Genomic DNA, 20,454 nt, shown 5'->3' with positions numbered 1-20,454 from the left:
TCTGTTATGTTGTGGGCGGGATTTTTCTGGCATGGTTTGGGTCCACTTGTCCCCTTAGAAGGAAGGGTCACTGCATGTCTATACATAGTTATTCTGAGTGATCACCTTTATCCTATGATGAAAAATTTCTATCCTGATGGGAGTGGTCTCTTCCAGGATGACAATGCCCCCATCCACAGGGCATGAGGGGTCACTGAATGGTTTGCTGAGTATGAAAATGATGTGAATCATATGCTATGGCCTTCACAGTCACTAGATCTCAACCCAATTGAACACCTATGGGAGATATTGGACTAACAGCACTGTCCACCACCATCGTAAAAACACCAAATGAGAGAATATCTTTGGGAAGAATGGTGTTCCACCCCTCCAGTAGAGTTCCAGAGACTTTTAGAATCCATGCCTTGCATTGAAGCTCTTCTGGCAGCTTGTGGTGGCCCAAGACACTTTATGTTGGTTTTTACGTTTTACTAATTTGTCACCCGTCTGTATATTTCGTTTTTTTCACCCAGGCCCACTGATGTTTTCAAGTTCCGATTGTTACAGAGTGCAGTACCTAAATAATCTTGTGAGAATAAGTACTGAATGGGAAGCCATAATGGATGTGTGAAACTTTCTTTTCCCCCATTTCCTTTCTCATTATTCGGATAACATTTACATTCAAATGTGATGGCTTTACTGTGCGCTTCCTGCTGTATTGCTCAGTAAAGGCACTTACCGTCACAAGCCTTGCTCAGTAATCTGCAGCTTGGTAGCAAATTAAACACGATGTGCATTGATGGCGAATTGATATTTATACTGTAATCTAATCGTGTATGTTTTCCTACACAATTGTTAGCCTGTGAGGGGGCAGCCATCATAACAGCCCTGGCTCAAATGCAGCAGCTTGTGTTCCATGCACTGAAGCACGGGTGCAGAATGCGCATGGAGATCGCAGGGCTGCATTAAAAGCCTGCTTTCAGACCCACGTCATTATTTATCGGTTTTAGCTGCGAGGGAGCCCATTATGGGGAACATTGACTGCAGCCAAAAGAAGGTCAGGGGAAATTTTCCATTAGAGGGGCGAGAGGGGCAGGACGGGCTGCTCCTGCATGTCCGGAAGCTTCCAGAGAGCAGAGAGCCTTTCTTCCCGAAACAAAGAACTGTGCCTTAGAGCCACAATATCCACTCCTGGCGTACCTCTCTTTTCTACGCACCCACAGCCGCTGAAGAGAGCGAGGGGTCGGTTTCATGGGGGGTTTTGTCATGGCTTGTGTTCTCTTTGCCCGTAGGCTCGATACGCCCTTGGGACAGAAGGTGACCTCATATTGAACAGATGATGTAAAGCACTCTCCACTCAACTGAATGTGTATCTGAAAAGCAGAGGCCATAAGTGAAATAATGGGGCGAGGATGCTGATTGTTCTGAGCCATTCAGGGCATTTTGGTGGAACTTAAGTGGTTACGCTTCTCATGAAATGCCCTTCTATACCTCTCCTGACCTGGGTTTGTGTCTTGTTAAAACCTTCATAACTGAATTCAGTTATTTTTCTTTACAAACACGAATCAAGTTACCTCTATTTTAAACCTTTAACCTATAGCACGTACTACTGAGAATATCTATCCTGCAACCCCCACGCAACGTCCCAGCCGATAAGTCAATAAAGAGATATGTAATTATCCATGCACCCAACAGCGCTTTCTGCTCAATTTGAGGCTGAGGGTGACTGACAAAGTTAAAGCTATCGATTCAGGAAGCGCTTCATTTCAGTGAACATCACCAAAGTCATAACGCCTCAAAGTCCCCTCCTCCCGTCCAATCTGCCGCTGCCCATTTGTTCCCGCCCCAAATATTCAGCCCGATTGGGTCCTGTCCACCGCTGTGGTACGTTCGTGCTCTCAGACATGACTGTGTTACCTCTTCTATCGCTCTCTCTCCTTCACGCCCGTCTGGACCAATTAGGTTGTGGGGATGATGAGATGGTGATGTAGCCTTGCCTGAACCCCCCCCCCCCCACCCCGAACCCCATCCCCCCCAACCCACCCATGGTCCAGCATAGTCACCTTGCTGAGGGCGATGGGTTAGTTGCTTATAGGACTGGGCCTGCTGTTCTGTCTCTCAGTGCTCCCCTAGTCTTCCATCTTTCCATCTTTCTTTGGTCCCATCTGAATCCTCAGGAACTTTCCCTCCGACCGGGTAAGACCCACTTCCTCTCGCTTCCCGTGACTCCGGATCTCGTTTGCTTCACTTTGTCTGGAATGGGAATGGTAATGGGAATGGGGCTGGGAATTCCTGTTCATCCCTTTGGAAAGGACAGACAGTGTGAAGTGTTTGTTTAGAGAACTTGTTCCTCAACTTGGTCTTGCGTTGCATATTTGTCTGTGGATCTGTTTCTCTTTTAGAATCATGAATTTGCGTGCATTCTATGCTTCCAGGTTACAGAGGCAGCATGAATTGTGTGTGTGTGTTTGCATACATATGCACATGTGTGTGCTAATTAGAGTGTGAGAGAGAGGGAGAAAGAGGAATAAAATAGCCTGGGGAAAGAGTGTATGCATTTTCAAAGTTCAAACTTGCTCTTCTTTGGCACCAACTATTCTGAACATGAAGGTTGTCCAAAACGCGTTTGCATTTGAAACGAATCACTCCTGACTGGCTGTTCCATTTGCTGTGTTCTTTGGGGCACAGCTTTCCTCGTTTCCACGGTGTCATTTGGTCATATTTAATGCTCTATTTCTCAGATTTTCCCAAAGGGAGTTTGATAGTTAGAGAGTTCTGCCATTCTAGTTTTGGGAAGAAAGATCATTTGAAAGATAAAAACATAACCTGAATGAATCAGTAAGATTCAGTATCTAATAAATTATGAATTCAATGAAGGCAGAATAACTGATGATTATGCAAAGGTCTTTCTGGCCCTATTTGTGAAGGCTTCATTTGTCTATGGTAAATAGTCGAGGGCATTTTTTATTATTATTCATCAGTGCAGCTGCATTGTTGAAAAGCCCCCTCCCCCCCACACACTCACCGTTGTTCTGCAGTTGTTCATCTGCAAACGCTCTTGATTAATCCCCATTTCTGATCTCCGTCTGAAATCCTGCTGGATTTGCTCTCAGGCTGAGCAGATAATTCTGGTAGGATGTCAGCGCGGCTGCTGTTAATTCCCCCACACCGTCAGATTAAAAGGTTGGCTGGACCATGCCAATGGGAACATGCCCCGTCTACCCCACCCCCACTTCGCTTTCAACCCCCCCCAGGAACTGGAATGCCAACCTCGGCACATCCAACCCACCCCCCTGCCCAACAGCCCAATAACCCCCCCCCCCCGTTCCCCTCCTTGGTGTCCTGTCTGAGCCTCAGGTCCTGTAGTCTGGGCAAAGGGAGGGCAGGTCACCACGGGAATGGGCATTTGTGGCTATGGAGGTTTGGGGGGGGGGGGGGGGGGGGGTTCACCCTGTTGGAAATGAGGTGGGGGCAGCGATTCCGGGGTTCCCAGCCTCCCCGCCCCCGGGGGCCGATCCATCCGCAGCTGGGACACCATCGCCCCGCAAATAATACGACCCACTTTCCCGAAAACACAACAAAAACGCACACGCCAAGGTGCCGCACCACCACCACATTCAGATTTCCGTTTTTTTTTCGCCATTCCGCTAGAGGTCACGTGTTCTTTTTGCCGTGTCCACGTGACCAAGTCCCGCAGCCAATCAGCCGTCAGCGTTCTGTCTGGGCTGAGTGAAAGGAGAGGGGAAAAAATAATTTTCCTTCTGCGGTTTTTAATCTTTAGCGAACGTGGAAAGAGGTGGCCATCTGTCTGAAGCTGCACAAAGGTAAATCCTTTTTTAAATCTGATCTGCGTTTTCGTGTGTTGTCTGTGGTTATGGACAGATCCAGTTGCTATTTCTCTAAATATCAGACACTGAAGGGTTCCATTGAAAGGAGATGACGTGTCTTTAATCACTACTTTCCTAAATTTTGGTTCACGAGTCATAAGAAGTGGTGACTTTCGATGGTAGTGCAACGGGCGAAGACTGATCTGACATTGGTCCAGTTTGGTTGAGTGAGTTTATATGACCAAAAACCATATGTTCTTTCCCATGGATTCTGAGCGCTGACTCCGAATGTGATACAAATGGCTTCCTGGTGACCGTCGCAGAATGGGTGATGACTACATTTATTCAGAATGATGTGATTGCAAAATCATTTTTTAAAGATTTGTTTTTGCTATCTCTTGGCATTGTAAAGACAAACCCTAAACAGGAATATCTTATTCAGGTATTAAGTCATCATTACGTATTGGTCCACGTATTTCTTCTTTGGTCAAATACCAAACCATAGGCACTGCCGGAGTGCATGTTTGCTCCTTGGAAAATGCAAGCATCAGTTGGTGGTTCTGCTCTGAAATCTTTGCTACATGTCAATGTGTATGGGAATGCATGGTTTTATTACCTTTAACAGTCACTATGCAGTCATAATGGCAAAAAAATATCCACATTGTCATATCGTGATGGACAGTACGATGTCCCTTTCATTACATGTCCTTTTGAGTCTCATTACTGACCTTGACAGATATCTTTCCCATCGTGAGCAGTACATTATTCCCATAATTATACCTACAGTATTATTGAGTAATTTTCCCCATCGTTATTCCAATTAATGTCATCCATTCGCTGTCTGCCATGGTGATTCCTTTAGTGTTCGCCTATAAGAAGAGAAGCGAGGCGGCTTGTCTATTCAATGGCGTCTCAGTGTTCATGGTTAACGTGAAATGAGCAAACATCCCCACACCAAATTGCGAGAGACATTTCTTTTTTTTTAAATTCTTTACATAAAGTTGTACAAAGATCATAAATGCAAATGAGCAACATGTAAAGGATGTAGAGTAATTTTCATTAACCCATATACGCAAGAATTACTTTTGTGGGTACATGTAAAAATTGAATTTATTGGGATTCCCTTAGGTTAAAAACTAAAGGAGACTGTTTTTATATTTTTAATAATACCACTATATTTTTCTTTTGGACTGGAGCCCTGTTTGATGTTTGTGTTCAGGCTTACAATGAGCTTTGTGATCGATCTTGTGTTTCGTACCGGAATCCAAACATCGGTCTTTGAAGTGGCAGATGCTCATGTGTAGATGGTGTCAAATTATCTGAGTCGGAATTCAGTCCATGGCTTCTTTACTCGTCGCTGATGTGGTGAACGTAGCGAGCAAGCTGGCGCAGGCGCGAGCATGGACGGACGGACGGACGGGCGGGCGGACACACAGGGGCGGACGGACGGGCTGCAGCCTGGCGTGATGCGACGCTCCTCCTCACACGGAGGAGACACCGAGCCCGTGCGGGAGGCGCGGTCCGCTCGCGGCGGCCGCCCTCTCCTCCCCCCGGCCGCCACGGCGGAGCCCTCTTCCACGTCCGTGCGAGGAAGCAAACGTGGCCGCCGCAGTGGCACACCCCCCCACACGCCCTCCCCCCCCCACCCCCAGCCTGCGTTTGACTGTAATTTGGGCTGAGATCTCTGCCAGGGCGACTGATTGGGGCTGACAGCTTTAGCCCCGGCTGTCAGGCCGTGTAGGGCCGGCTCTCCGCAGACGCGCGCGCTAACGAAAGGGTCCTCGGGAGCGGCTCGCAGCGCGGCGTCCGCGCCTCCTCGGACGCCCCGCTCCCCCCCCTCCCCCCCACCACCACCACCACCCCCGTCCCGGATGGGACACGGTTCCAGGAGAGGGAACATGCAGCCCCAGAATGCTTGGAGCTCACGCCCGATTGCAGTCACATACAGTCAACAACACGGACAGACAACGCAAACGAGATGGTGATTTGCATCAGTGATTAATAAGCACCTTATAACCAGCAGTTTTACCAGTAACCAAAGGCATGACCCCTGGCCTTCCTGTGTACGAGACAGAAGTAGCGCTGCCATCCTCATCTCAGGTTTCCATTGGATACCGATTGAATGAGTCCCTCTCAAGCATTCTAACATGGCTGCCTTCGCCACTTTCAGCTGTCGTTTCAGTTCATTGGATGGGACAGAACCATCTGGGAACACTGCAAACTGTTGGGCATCACGCTGAGGCAAAATGAACACAGTGTTACTATCTGTAACAGTAAACAAGTGGGTGACGGACAGGAGAGAGGCATCGTGGGTATCTTTGATGGTGAAAAGAGAGGAGGGCTTGAGTTGTGTGGCAATATATTTATTTATACTACATGTGCTAGTTATCCCAGATAATGTTAGGGAACTGGGCTAACATTGTGGGTGTTATTCTGAGTCAGACCTTGTGCTTCAGTGAATATCCGGCTGTTTAAATGTGTTATAGTGGGTGTGAAAGAATGCATGCTGTGTAAGTTGCTCGATAAGAACATTTCCTAAATGCCTAAAATGCTCAATTTTACCTTTGTTTGCACGCAGCTATTTAACCAAGGACTGAACCAAACACCATAGAACAGAGCAAATGACACATAAATTCACACAGTCATACTGTAATGACATCACCCAGTGACATCACCATTTCTCTGAGCAGCTATTCTACATTAATCTCCGAGGACAGAGGGCGGTAGTTCATCTGACATTTTCCTTTTCTGTCACAAGGATATTTAACAATGTATTCTAAAGCTATTGAAGTAATTGAGAATTAAACTTTTTACAGTGTCTTTTTTCAAAGTATGATTTTTTCCCCTTTTTTTTAACATGAATATGACTCTAGTCAAATTAAGTGCAGTTGTTTCTAGAAATGGCATATTGCTGTACTTCCTTTCTTGCTGAACTTACTGTAAAGTTTTCATCCACAATAGGTCAAAATTGACCGTGTCTGCACGTATGGTTGGAAGTTGTGTCTTAGCTTCATGCCAGAACCATCCTTGAGAGAATCTGTCTTGTCAGTAAATTCTGTGATTTTCTTTAGAAATGAATGATAGCCAGTCTCCGAACCCCACCCCTAAGGTACTGTATGTGTAAGGTATGCGAATCTTAAACAATTAACTCATTAAATTTGGCAAACAAAGAATTTGGCATGATGTCTTCATGGCAAAAGTAACGTTTCATCACACATGCATATAAAATATATTTTGCAGTAAAAAATAAATAAATATATTTTTAATGTCAGAGACAGCATCTGAGAAGGCATGCGTGTGGTCCTGCAGGAATGCTGGCTGACTGACAAGGTCAGAGGTCAGTGTGATGTCATCACAGCACAAAATGACAACCTCAGCCATGCACTGGCAAAATAGGCTTCTGCTTTTCATGCAGAACATATTTCAATCGTATAATAATAATTTACCGTGACTACAATTATTGCAATGACCTTGATAATCTGCATTACTTCTTGGCTCTGGGTTAAATTATCAGTACTAAGTGCTTTACAAAATATGCAAAGTAGGTTTTTAACAGGGATGGATTTAATTTTACAAGTCAGCGAGGCTGTCGGAATCCTTTGCGAAAATACATTTCAATATGGTGACATTTTCCTTGCAGGATATACTCACTTCCTGGGAGAAGGAAAACAGTAATGCTTGTGTGTACTTGCGTGTAGTCAATGTCTTTCTGCATTATCCACAAGGCATTAGGAGAAATGAGACTTAAACTGGTTCCTTTGAAGTTAACTCATAAGCGTTTTTATCTAGCTTGTGTGTGTGTGTGTGTCTATCAGTCTATCTGTGTGCGGAGCCTTAAGGATACAGACCCATTCTCTGAGTGCTGCAGTTCTTCAGGACGGAAGGTGCTACAGACTCATTGTATTGGCACCACAGTTTCCTAGCTCATCGCCCATGTTTATGGATGGTTCATATGAAAATATAATAATCAGTGTGCCTGGGAGGATTAGGACAGAACAGATGATGGGGGATGGACTCAGATTATACTGCATCCACCCCCATTCGTATTTTAACAACTCACAGTTTTCGAACTGCAAAAGAAAGCAGTCTATGGCTAATGCAGTAATCATTTTGTGTTTGTATTTTTAATGGGGGATTTCTAGTCTTGGTCGTTGTTAAGATCCTTAACAAAAGTGGGCCTGTCCCCTCCCCACCCCCGGCAGTCTGCCCTGCAAAGTGCTGTTTAAATTCAGCTGGACAGTTTCTTTCTCTTGTGGGGGTCTCTCTGAGTGAGGAGGCTTGGTCGAACCCACGGCCGTCCATGCGCAGCTCCTGGGCAGCCGCCAGCCATGTCACGTACAGCGAAACAGCGCAGGGCAAGCAGCGAGCGAGGTCAGCCAGTCACCGGGAACGCGGGGGAATGACCGCACGTTCACGCTGTCATGTGCTAGGGACCGCCCCTGCTCCGTTTGGGCAGAACTTCACAAGCTACAGCTTTAGCATATCTGGCCTGTGGGTTTTGAAGGGAAGTGCTTTAATGGTTGAGCAGTAACCCTGCATCCTTAGCATAGCCTTGCCATTCAGATTAGCATACGGTGCCTCAGGTTTCCACAGTGCGAGCTGGGGGTAATAACCCTAGGTCAGGGAGGAGAGGCTGCCTTAGCTTCTGTACTAATGGAACCAGTGATCTAGAGGTGCAGGCGAAACACTCAGCTTCACATTCATCCCACAGTTTGTTCTGAGTCTGTACCCGTCCGAGAAGGCGAGATTGGCCGTCGTCGCCTACCGATGAATATGAATGAATACGGACACAGAATAATTTGTGGGGTAAATGTGAAGCTGAGTGAGATCTCTCTCCTGCAGCCCGTTAGCTGCTCATAGCAGCTGAATCTCTCTCCTGCAGCCCGTTAGCTGCTCATTATGGCTGAATCTCTCTCCTGCAGCCCGTTAGCTGCTCATTATGGCTGAATCTCTATCCTGCAGCCCATTAGCTGCTCATTATGGCTGAATCTCTCTCCTGCAGCCCGTTAGCTGCTTGTAGAGGCTGAATCGCTCTCCTGCAGCCCGTTAGCTGCTCGTAGCTGCTGAATCTCTCTCCTGCAGCCCATTAGCTGCTCGTAGCTGCTGAATGTCTCTCCTACAGCCCGTTAGCTGCTCATAGCAGCTGAATCACTCTTCTGCAGTCCGTTAGCTGCTCATAGTGGCAGAATATCTATCCTGAGCCTGTTAGCTGCTCATAGTGGCTGACTATCTATCCTGCAGCCCATTAGCTGCTCGTAGAGGCTGAATTGCTCTCCTGCAGCCCGTTAGCTGCTCGTAGCAGCTGAATCTCTCTCCTGCAGTCCGTTAGCTGCTCATAGCAGCTGAATCTCTATCCTGCAGCCTGTTAGCTGCTCATAGCGGCTGAATTGTGGGCTGTGGTGGGAAGGGGAACAGGCAGTGCGCCGCAGGCTTTAATTGGCCCTGAAACCGCGTACGAGCCGCGCAGCCCCTAATAAACACTGTCACTTCTCGTTATCCACGGGCTCTTGATCCACTGACAGGACTGGTGATCTATTTAATAGGATAAATCCCAGCAGCCTCTCCAGATGGCCCCTCTGCCATGGCTCTTACAGCTCAAAACCCAGACAACTCTCCTTCCCTCAAAATGGCCTCTGTTTCCTACCAGGCTCTCCGGCTGCGGGTGTGGCTGTCACATCTTTTGGGGAGTGGGGGGGTTAGGATGCATACATTGGAGATGCTGGGGTAATTCATTTTCTGGACCATGAACAGGATGCTCATAGAACGAAGGTTCCTCCACACTTTGGATGCTACATCAGCCACGTGGAAGTACTTAGATTTGGGATAGCGGGAGCAGAACCCCTCTCATCCTACTCTCCACCTGATCATGTATCACAGCATGAATCAGATGATATTAAGTATAAGGAGCATGTGCTCTGTGCAGGCTTGCTCAGCCTGGTTGCGCTACATTGGAAACATTCATTGGTGACACTCATTGAAATAAGAACATCAGTGTTACATGTTTTCACTGAAGAGAAGGACCCTCCCCGAAGCAGAGGCTGCAGTGCATCATCAGCTCATACATGTTTGGATGCTCCTCTTCTCTTCCATTTGGGTGGCTGTGTAATATAATGGGTAAGAGACTGGGCTTGTATCTTAAAGTTTGCAGATTCAGTTCCTAAGAAGGACACTGCTGTTGTACGTTTGAGCAAGGTGCCTAACCTGCATGGCTTCAGTATTTATCCAGCTGCATGAACGGATACTATGTAAAAGTGCAAAAAAGCTGTGTCAGTTGCTTTAGAAAAAAATATCTGCTTAACGGCTTTGATGTAATGAGTTGATATCTTTCATTCGGCTGTAGGAAAGAGACTCCCCACTCTCACCACAGGCCCCTGGCATTATAAAGACGCCTTTAATTCAGAGATTCAGGCTGTCCGCAGCTGACTGGGCTGGCAGAGTTCACCTTTGTCTTCGTCCAGGTACATCCACAGCCACCTTGAAGGCATGACTTCACCTTTGTTCATGAAGGAGTGACTGAGTTTGACAAAACCTGATAGATGGACAGTGTGTTCATTATGCAAGTGGGAATAGTCCATTTTCAGTTAAGGGCATTCATGATCTCCTTGTTAGGTGTGAAGGCTTTTCATACAGCAGTAGGACTGTGACCACGAGGCCATTATACCAGAGCACTTCTTCTCCTGAATGAAACATCCATCTGCCCTTCACCTTATAAATCCTTTATTTATTACATTATAGGTGTTTACACATCATCCCATTGCACAGGATCTCTGGTGTAGATGAGCTTGACTGTCTTCACTTGCAAGAGCTCTTTTATTCAACCCTTTGCTTTACATTAGAGGACCTTGTTCTGAGAAAACTTGAGCTTGTCACCTATCTCCAGTGGAGGAAGACCTGGCTTTCCTGGATAAGATGGCCTCTTATGTTGCCATTCAGAGCCTATTCACCTACCTGTGGTGAGCTGTGTATCCCCTGCACGATAATATTCTTTAAATCACTACTAAACTACTACTGATGCTGAAATCTTCAAAATCTCTGCTAAAACTGTTATAATGATGTTAATGTAATTGAACCCGCTGCCAAAATCGAGCACTCAACCTACCTGCTGAGTCATAAACTCAATTTTTTGGCTGCTATTCTTTGAATTATTAATGAATCTCAGGAGGCTGGGACCGTGGCCAAAATGCTGAAAAGCACATTAGATCTGTTCATAGAAAAGCTTTTTTCACCCAGAAATGCTTCACATATTTTCACCATTTGGCTCCAAACAGTCAAGCAAATGCTTGTGAGAGACATAATGAGATGGTTTTTATCAGTCCTCTGCTTTTAAATGGCAATTTAGCTTTTGCCTCATTGCTAGCCATGCAATTTGATTGGGACATGAATGAAATCATTAAAGAAAAAAAGGTGACATAAAAAGGCTGAAAATGGTGTTATGAGGTTCCACATGGGCCTGTCCTTGGCCCTATCTAAGCTAAGCCCTTTATGTTAATTTTAAGCCACTACAGCAGTACCCTCATTAAAAAACACTACAGCCTGAGCAATGTTGTCGTAAGGTGGAGCGGAGATGGAGGAAAAATAAATTACAGGTGTATTATTACATATTTAGACAGAAATTTACTGCTTTCAATTAGGTCATTAAGTTGGCTAGACTTTAATAGCTGATAATTATTATAACCCCAGAAAGCTCCTCTCCACTATCGACCGCCTTCTCAATCCTCCCCATGCCCACACAAGTGATTATTTCTCCATATCAGAATGCACAGAATTGGTTTCTTTTTTCATAGGCAAAATTGTAAATATTTGCTCTGGCACTAAAATTCCTACCCAAGAGTTTGATGTGATTAACCATGACATGCTGTGCAAATTTCTTGCGGAACTCAAGTCCTCACCCAGTCTTGTAGACCCTATCCCCACCTCCCTTTATAAAATAGTTTTTAGTGCTCTGTCTGACAAAGTCTTAAGTACTTAAGTGATTACTCCCTTCAAACTGGGGAGTTCCCATAGGCTGTTAAGACTGCTCTAGTGAAACCACTTTTATAGAAAAGCACTTTAGAGGAACTAATACAGGTTTTATTATGAGTGGACATGACTACTACAATTTTTTCTGGTTTGTAATTATTTATTATCAATCACTTACAGCTAGTCTAAAACTCTGCTCATTTATTGACTAAAACCAAAAAGAGAGCACACATAACTCCTGTTGTAAAAGCACTTCATTGGCTACCAGTCCATTTTAGGATTGATTTTAAAATTCTTTTAGTTTATAAGACACTTCATGGCCTAGCACCCCCTACCTATCTGACTTGCTTTCGGGGTATGTGCCTAATAGAGCCCTTGGATCCTCTGGCAGTAACCTATTTATTCATCCCTAGATACAGGACTCAGACCTTTGGCATGGCATCATTTAGTGTCTATGGCCCCAGCCCTTGGAGGGTCTGAGGGATGTTCAGTCCTTGAAAGTTTTCACAAACGAATGCAAGACATACATTTTTAGCATTGCTTTTACATAACTCTTTACTGGTCCAGTTTTAAATATTTCATTTATTTTAATTTCATTTTATTTAATTTATTTTTTTAAAATTGATATTTAATGCATTTTTATGTTCTTTTAATTTATTTTGAAGCACTTTGTGATGCACTAAGGTATATGGAATGTGCTGTACTGTGTAAATAAAGGATGATTGACATAATTGATTGATCTGTCTTTTGGCCATGGCAGTATGAATGGAGCAAATGTCCTTTGCAGTTTTGGTACAGTGGCACTAATGGCAGTCCTTGTAATCTGAATAATCTGAATAATCTGAAAGTGTGTTCAGATCCAACCTTAGTTTTGCAGGTTCCTGTATCAAAAATGTTGAAAAAAAGGAAAAACTGCACTGGGCTGTGAAATTATAGTGCTGATTCTTATAACCGTCACCACGTAGATCAGTGTTTCTCAACCCTGGTCAAGCTCTGCAGAAGCCCGATAACGACCCATTCATTTGAATCAGGTGTGTTGGAGCAGGGAGACATCTAAAACATGCAGGGCAGTGGGTCCCCCTGACCAGGGTTGAGAAACACTGACATATATCATTTTATTGCATATGTTCTTGCCAGGAGTCGAAAGAAACTGTTGAACACGTTTCAAACAGAATAGATTAACTTCATTTTTCAAGGGTCAGCCAGCATACAATAAATTAAATGAACAATTTACATAAATTACGTTAAGAAATAAAATGACAGAAATCACATAGAGATTCCTCAATTGACATTACTATTGCAAATTAGAAATGAAGAATTCTATTAAAGACATTATGGTAACTTCCATATGTGCATTACACAGACATGATAAAATTTACTGAAGATCTGGAATCATTAAAATGGATTACATTTAAGGAGTGCTGTGACATTGATGAGGTGAACAGATGTTGGCACAAAGCTGCTGCTATGTTCACCTCTGCCCTCTGCACATCTGCATGCCCCATACACCCAAATGGGGGGTCTGGAGGTGCTCAGGACAGAGTGATGCTCAGTACAGAATAATGCTCAGGACAGAGTGATGCTCAGTACAGAGTAATGCTCAGGACAGAGTGGTGCTCAGGACAGAGTGGTGCTCAAGACAGAGTGATGCTCAGTACAGAGTGATGCTCAGTACAGAGTGATGCTCAGTACAGAGTAATGCTCAGGACAGAGTGATGCTCAGTACAGAGTGATGCTCAGTACAGAGTGATGCTCAGTACAGAGTGATGCTCAGTACAGAGTAATGCTCAGGACAGAGTGGTGCTCAGTACAGAGTAATATTCAGGACAGAGTAATGCTCAGGACAGAGTGGTGCTCAGTACACATATTAATGCTCAGGACAGAGTGGTGCTCAGTACAGAGTAATGCTCAGAAGAGAGTGATGCTCAGTACAGAGTGGTGCTCAGGACAGAGTAATGCTCAGGACAGAGTGATGCTCAGTACACATATTAGTGCTCAGTATAGAGTAATGCTCAGTACAGAGTGATGCTCAGAGGTAGAGTGATGCTCAGTACAGAGTGGTGCTCAGGACAGAGTGGTGCTCAGGACAGAGTGGTGCTCAGGACAGAGTGATGCTCAGGACAGAGTGATGCTCAGAGCTATATCTTCTTTGTTCTCATGGCCTTTGCTGCACTTTGTTTTATGAAGCATGCCACTAGATTCTGTCTAAGCAGGTTAGATAATGCGATTCTGTCTAAGCAGGTTAGATAATGCATGGGTGGTTGTATAGATTATTTGATTAGCCCAGACAGTTTCTGTGTGGAAAGTTTTTAATGACCTTCTGGCTTTACAATAGTGGATGTGGGGGCATTTGGGGTTCATGGTCTAAATTTGCCCTGAATTTAAAAAGAACCATTCTGCTTAGCGCTTCTGGCTCTTCTTCATCATCTTCTTCTTCCTCTTCTTCTTTACTTTTATAATGTTGCTGAAATTAATTATCGACAATGATGCAGAAGCAAAGGCCCTGATATTTAAAGTGTGTTTTGAGTGACAAAGATCCTTTTCTAGGATGGCCTCTCCCCCAAGTGAAGTTAGGACCGCAACAGCAGGGCCAGCCCTTCAAACGCGAATGTCTGTGACTGACTGAGTGACTGAGTGATGAAGTTACACCATTGGTCGGCCGGATCACGTGTGTTAGGTCCAGCCATATACTAGGTTTTGGTCTGGTCTTGTTGTTGAGGACGCAAGAGATGGGGTTTTGTCTGGGGGTATAAAACCAGATGGTTTTGCAGTCTGCAGCTCTCTTAAACAGGCTGTGTGACGGCCTCCCGATGATGAGCTGTCTCCTGTGTCTGTGCCTCTGTGGCACGTTTGAGCACCGCATGGGTGAGATGGGCAACGGCCCTGATGGAGAAGTGGAAGGTGGCGCTAGATCTGAGCGAGAGCGGGGTCACGCGGTGAGACTGACGACGCCCACGCGTGTGTCAGGGAGGGGAGGAGGGGGGAGGTGGGAGTGGAGGGGAGGGAGGGGAGGGGAGAGAAGGGAGAACGGCAGGCGTCGCTCGGTGACAGCAGCGCGCGGGCAGACGTTTGCCGGGCTGCGGGTCGCTCTCGCGGCCTCGTGAGCGAGGCGGAGCGCTGGCGTGTGGAGGACGGCGCGCGTGTTTGTCCGCGCGCGGCCGGGGGGGCGCTCGCCGGCTCCGCTACGGCTTTTCATCGGGCCGCATTTTCTCAGATTCCCGCGATCGGAAAGCGGGGCGTAAAAAAAAGAAGAGCGAACGCCCGAATGAGCCCCTCCCTGCACATCGCTTTGCGTATCTTACGAGGGGGCGGGGCGCCGGTTTGCGTTAAGGGTTTTAAAAACGGAAAATCAAGGCGAGGCTTGAATCAAATGTAATTTGTGCCTCTTGCCCGTAAAACCAAACTGTGGATATCGACTTTTGATTGGCCCTCCTCGAGATGACGGGTTGTGATAGAATCACCCGTTTAAAAAAAAAAAAAAAATCATTAAAAATCCGCATCTAGTGGGGTTATTTTTTTAGATTTTTTTCATATTAATGTTGTTATATTCATTCATTTACAGTTCAATAGGCTTTCAGAGAAGATGCATTAAGAGGCAAAAAAAAAAATGAATGAAGGAAGGTAGACCACACAAAAGTGCACTTTATCTGTGTATGCAACTCTGGTCGTGAAACACAAAGCAAAAGGAGAGGGAAAAAGAGCATTTTCCGAGCGCTGCTCAGCCATGCGTAAAGCGTGATTAATGCAATAGCTAGCGCGGAGGATGGGCCCAGAAGCGCTTTACAGGAAGGCTTGACCCACTTTCGGAATCAGATGTCATGAGAAATACAGCTCTTAATAACTACTGGGCAGTTTTCTGTGAAATTAGCATGAAATTTACATGTACATAACTAAATAAAAGTAAGAATTAATTCACTCTATTTTCTTCTTTCGGCTACAGCTCATTCTTTGTTCAGTCCTCAGCTTATTCTTTGTTTGGTGTGGGGGGGGGGGCTTAAGGGAGAATTCTGATAATTAAGAGTGAACATGGCTTTTGAGGTCGTGTTTGTTTGAATAGGCTGCCATTTTGTTTGAACAGATGGCTTGGAAATACAAGCTCAAGATTGCAACATACAACAAACTCATTTTATGTGTCTATATTTGATGCCATTTGCTTAAAAAGCTGTTAAGATAAATGCTTTTTTTAATTACGGTCCAAGTGTTTGTGATTTTAATGTTAATGATGAATGAAAGGAAAGAATATGTTGATCTTTTCAAACAGCTCATTTAATTGGGAGAGCTTGCTCTAAGATGATTTAATTGTGTTGTTCTCTGACTCTGGATCTGAAATTTGTCTTTAATACTTAATCGTATTAATTTAATTTTAATTTGAATAGATGTGAGAAGAGTTTTCAGATGTTCTCTCAAACAGTGAATTTACTCGAGGACCAGACAGAGAATTTGTCCCAGAGGTACAGTTGGAAGGATCAGATATTTCCTGAGTGCATTCTCTTGCAGAGGCACAGGATGTTCGCCTTCCATTATTGCCTGTAGAAATTTGGCTTGACTCACCACTGCCGTGACTCAACCCTGGATTGTCAGTTGGCGCGTGTAAAAATGCAGTCCACTGCAAAAGGGCGGTCCTCCATGTTCCCGAGTCTGTCGTCGTTCCCTCCCAACCAGGCACACGGCTGGTTTTACAGTTTTACTGCGTAGGGATAACCCAATGAGTTTGACCTGCACACAGGTTAACCCTTTCAGCAGAGCAGGTTCCAGCAGAGCAGGGTTCTGCAGAGCAGGTCTCTGCAGAGCAGGGTTCTGCAGAGCAGGGTTCCAGCAGAGCAGGGTTCTGCAGAGCAGGTCTCTGCAGAGCAGGGTTCTGCAGAGCAGGGTTCTGCAGAGCAGGGTTCCAGCAGAGCAGGGTTCTGCAGAGCAGGGTTCCAGCAGAGCAGGGTTCTGCAGAGCAGGGTTCTGCAGGGCAGGGTTTCTGCAGAGCAGGTTTCAGCAGAGCAGGGTTCTGCAGAGCAGGGTTCCAGCAGAGCAGGGTTCTGCAGAGCAGGTTCCAGCAGAGCAGGGTTCTGCAGAGCAGGTCTCTGCAGAGCAGGGTTCTGCAGAGCAGGGTTCCAGCAGAGCAGGGTTCTGCAGAGCAGGTTCCAGCAGAGCTGGGTTCTGCAGAGCAGGGTTCTGCAGAGCAGGGTTCCAGCAGAGCAGGGTTCTGCAGAGCAGGTTCCAGCAGAGCAGGGTTCTGCAGAGCAGGTTTCAGCAGAGCAGGGTTCTGCAGAGCAGGGTTCTGCAGGGGCAGGTTCCAGCAGAGCAGGTTTCTGCAGAGCAGGGTTCCAGCAGAGCAGGGTTCTAGCAGAGCAGGGTTCTGCAGAGCAGGGTTTCTGCAGAGTGCATCTCGGCGGGTTCGCCCCAGTGCGGGGTGGAAAGGCCCTAAACTCGTCAGCGCTGGTCTCTGGCGTTTCCTTAAGCGATCGGCTGCAGGGACCAGCCCCCCCCGCTGTTAGCCCCGGATTAGAGACTTTATGTAATCTGAGCTCTGATGCGAGATTGTAGAACAGCTGGCACTGCATCTCATCCCTCAGCCTCTCTCCCCCTCCCCCCATCTCTCCCTCCCTTTCTCCCTCCTCCTCTCTCTTCAACCCGTCTGTTTCCCTTTGCCATCCTCCTCTTCCTCTCTTACAATTAGGCTCTACTTCGCTTTAGGTATTCCAGAGGTATGGAGGCATGCTTCTGTGGTGGTTCAGTGTTAGAAGCCAGAATTACGCAGAGTGCTGCACTGAGAATGTACGCGCTGTCACAGTCCGATTTGAGTTTCAGCAGAGTGCTGTCTGAAGCTTCTGATCTCCTTTATTTATGGTAGATTTACATTACTTTCCGGCATAGGCATGACAACCTCCCCCTGCCCTGGTTCTGCTAGAACACCCTTTGTGATTTGTATGAAAGCGATTAGTGTGCAAGTGAATCCTGTAGAAAGTGATTTGTGTGAAAGTGAATCTTGTTAAAGTGATTTGAGTGGATGACATTGCAAAATGAAGTGAAGTAAAAGTAGCTTTTTTTGTGCTATTTTTATTTCAGCTATTTAATTGTAGGGATACTTGTGTCATTGATGTAAAAATGGGGCTTAAATTCTTGACAGATTTTAAAAAATTGAAACATATTATTAAAACTAACTAAAGTTATTCTCTGAAACCTGAGTACGAGTTTTATGAAAAGTGCTCCCTCTTGTGCTAGAATGAAGCATAACCCCATGATTTATTTAGTATCAATTTACAACCAAGCAATTAATCATTTTATCATTAATCATACGATTTTTTCATATTGTAATCAGATGTAGATTTATCAGGTGGTGATTATTTATATGTAGAGGTTCATGTTGAGGAAATGTGCTGTTTGACTGTGGAATTGCCTAGTCTTACTTAAAATGGGCGTGTCTCTGTCCCCCCCGCAGGTGATTGGTTGGCCACTGTACCATCACACTCTTCCTGCCCCCAGGGGACTCCAGTCACGTGACCTCACTCCTGTCTCACCGCCACTCCCAGCATGGAACCCACCAAAGTCCAGTCAGAAGGCGGGCTGAACGTCACCCTCACCATTCGGCTGCTGATGCACGGAAAAGTAAGGGGCGCATTGCATTGTGGGTACAGGAAGGGGAGGGATGTGGAGGACAGTGACGCACTGGGAAAGGTCTTTAAAGAGATCTCTTTAGCTCACTAGCATTATTTTCATATTATTATTTAAAATATTTAATATTATGAGCGATGCATTGGATAGCGCTGTCACCCGACAGCAAAGGAGGTCCTGGGTTTGAATCCTTGCTGTGTGTAGTTTGCATGTTCTCCACATGTCCATATGGGTTTCCTCCCACAGTCCAAAGACATGCAGGTAGGCTAATTGGAGACTGCAAATTGCCCATAGGTATGAGTGTGTGAGTGAATGGTGTGTGTGCCCTGCGATAGATTGGCGGCCTGTCCAGGGTATATTCCTGCCTCTCACCCAAATGCACGCTGTGATAGGCTCTGGACCCCCGTGACCCTGACCAGGAATAAGCGGGTTAGAGAATGGATGGATGGATTTTATTACTTGATTAGCCCAGACATTTTCTGTGTGGAAGGTTTCTAATGACCTGCTGGCTTTACACTGGCTGATATGGGGGCATTTGGGATTCATGGTCTGCCCTAAAAAATGCACTTTAGGTGACTCTTACAGTGGCTTTTACAATGTTGTTATGCCTTCAGGGGTTGTACTTGTGTATATTACCCATTATTCTTAAACAATGTGCTCATTCTTAAATCTCTTACTCATTTGGGACTATTTCCTATGGCCTGAGGGACTGTGCTTGGGACTGTGCTTCCTATTTCAACATCACTACAGGGGTAAATCTTTGCGTTGCTTGAGAGCTGAGAAGGAATGAAGTACTGACTCTATATGCAAACTGATAGTTATGCATTTGCATAAACACTGTGAAATTAATCTGATGTCTGTATGTCTGTGTGTCCAACATTGTAAAGCCCACCAGTGTAATACTTTTCATTGCACATTCAATAGAATGGACCAACTGAAAGTATTAATTAACATTGAAATAATGTTAAAAAAATATTTTAATTAAACATACTGGCCTGATGCTCTTGTGGAGTCCTCCTGACATTTAAAAACATTCAGTGCTGAATACAACAGAATGAATATCTGTCTTTTTGGCAACCGGTATTCCCAACTGAATCTAAACTTTCCAGTAAGTACCTCAAAATGTAAAGCATTTCAATATTGAAAACCCATGAGAAAATTAAATAATTTCTGCAAATCTTGAAATGGTATGAGAAATATCTTGAATATATTCATTTCTGTCATTACAGGAAGTTGGAAGCATTATTGGCAAGGTATGTATAGAACTGTCCACAAAATGGGCACTTTTATTCATTTTATGTATGGACAAGCAGATATATGATATTTGGGAATGTTTTCCTTTGAGAAATATCACCCCGGTTGTTTGACTCTTCCTTTTCAGAAAGGGGAAACTGTAAAGAAAATGCGTGAAGAGGTAGGTTTTCATTCCACTTCCTGTATTTGGAGGGTTCCTACAGTTTATCATATGCCAGTTGTCCCCAGCCCTGGTCCTGGAGATCAAAGTTAGAAACAACCAATCAGCAGCCAATTCAGACCCAAGAAAGCAGGGGATTAATTAACTGTGCAATCAGCTGCTTTGATTGGTCCAATAAGCTCTGATTAGCAGTGAAAACCAGCAGTGTATTTGACTTTCCAGTCCATGGTTGGGGTCCCCTGCCATAGATCATTGTACGTTTTGCAGATTGATTGTTTTGACCCGCTTGTCATACAGAGCGGTGCACGGATCAACATTTCGGAGGGGAACTGCCCAGAGAGGATCGTCACCATCACGGGTCCCACAGACGCCATATTTAAGGCTTTTGCTATGATTGCCTACAAGTTCGAGGAGGTATGGATCCTCTTCCTGACCATACCTGTTCGTGTTTACACTGTCACGTTTCTGGTACAATTTGAATTTTCTGTTTTTCAAATCTGTTTTGGTCTGACTGTCCACACACGTCCACACCCTAAATACATACGTACATACATACATATTGTGGCAAGTGAGTGCCACCCCTCCTGTTTAAACACACACTCACGGGAGACAGTTGGTCCTTTTGCACTGCGTGCCTTTTATTTACCGACGCGTTTTACAGAGATATGTAAC

At 45.3% G+C, this 20,454-nt stretch overlaps 1 protein-coding gene across 15 annotated transcripts in view; it reads left to right on the top strand.

Moving 5' to 3' along the window:
- pcbp3 (poly(rC) binding protein 3) overlaps positions 1-20,454 on the top strand; it is an 82,271-nt gene that overhangs the window by 42,572 nt on the left and 19,245 nt on the right. For 13 of the 15 annotated variants that reach the window (XR_010325796.1, XR_010325795.1, XM_064310759.1 and 10 more), the window contains exons 6-9: positions 18,196-18,362; positions 19,598-19,621; positions 19,750-19,782; positions 20,080-20,196. Coding sequence is in view for 13 of the 15 variants with exons in the window: in XM_064310759.1 (XP_064166829.1) it covers positions 18,288-18,362; positions 19,598-19,621; positions 19,750-19,782; positions 20,080-20,196 (249 nt within the window). In the remaining 2 variants the exon portion in view is untranslated. Of the gene's footprint in view, positions 1-2,053; positions 2,176-3,674; positions 3,804-18,195; positions 18,363-19,597; positions 19,622-19,749; positions 19,783-20,079; positions 20,197-20,454 lie in introns of those variants that run through there. The other 2 variants (XM_064310754.1, XM_064310753.1) reach the window with 2 other exon arrangements.

The sequence above is a fragment of the Anguilla rostrata genome, chromosome 15 (assembly GCF_018555375.3).
Source record: "Anguilla rostrata isolate EN2019 chromosome 15, ASM1855537v3, whole genome shotgun sequence".
Lineage (NCBI taxonomy): Eukaryota > Metazoa > Chordata > Actinopteri > Anguilliformes > Anguillidae > Anguilla > Anguilla rostrata.
Note: the sequence above shows the minus strand (reverse complement) of the source record. Positions and strands in the feature narration are given on the sequence as shown.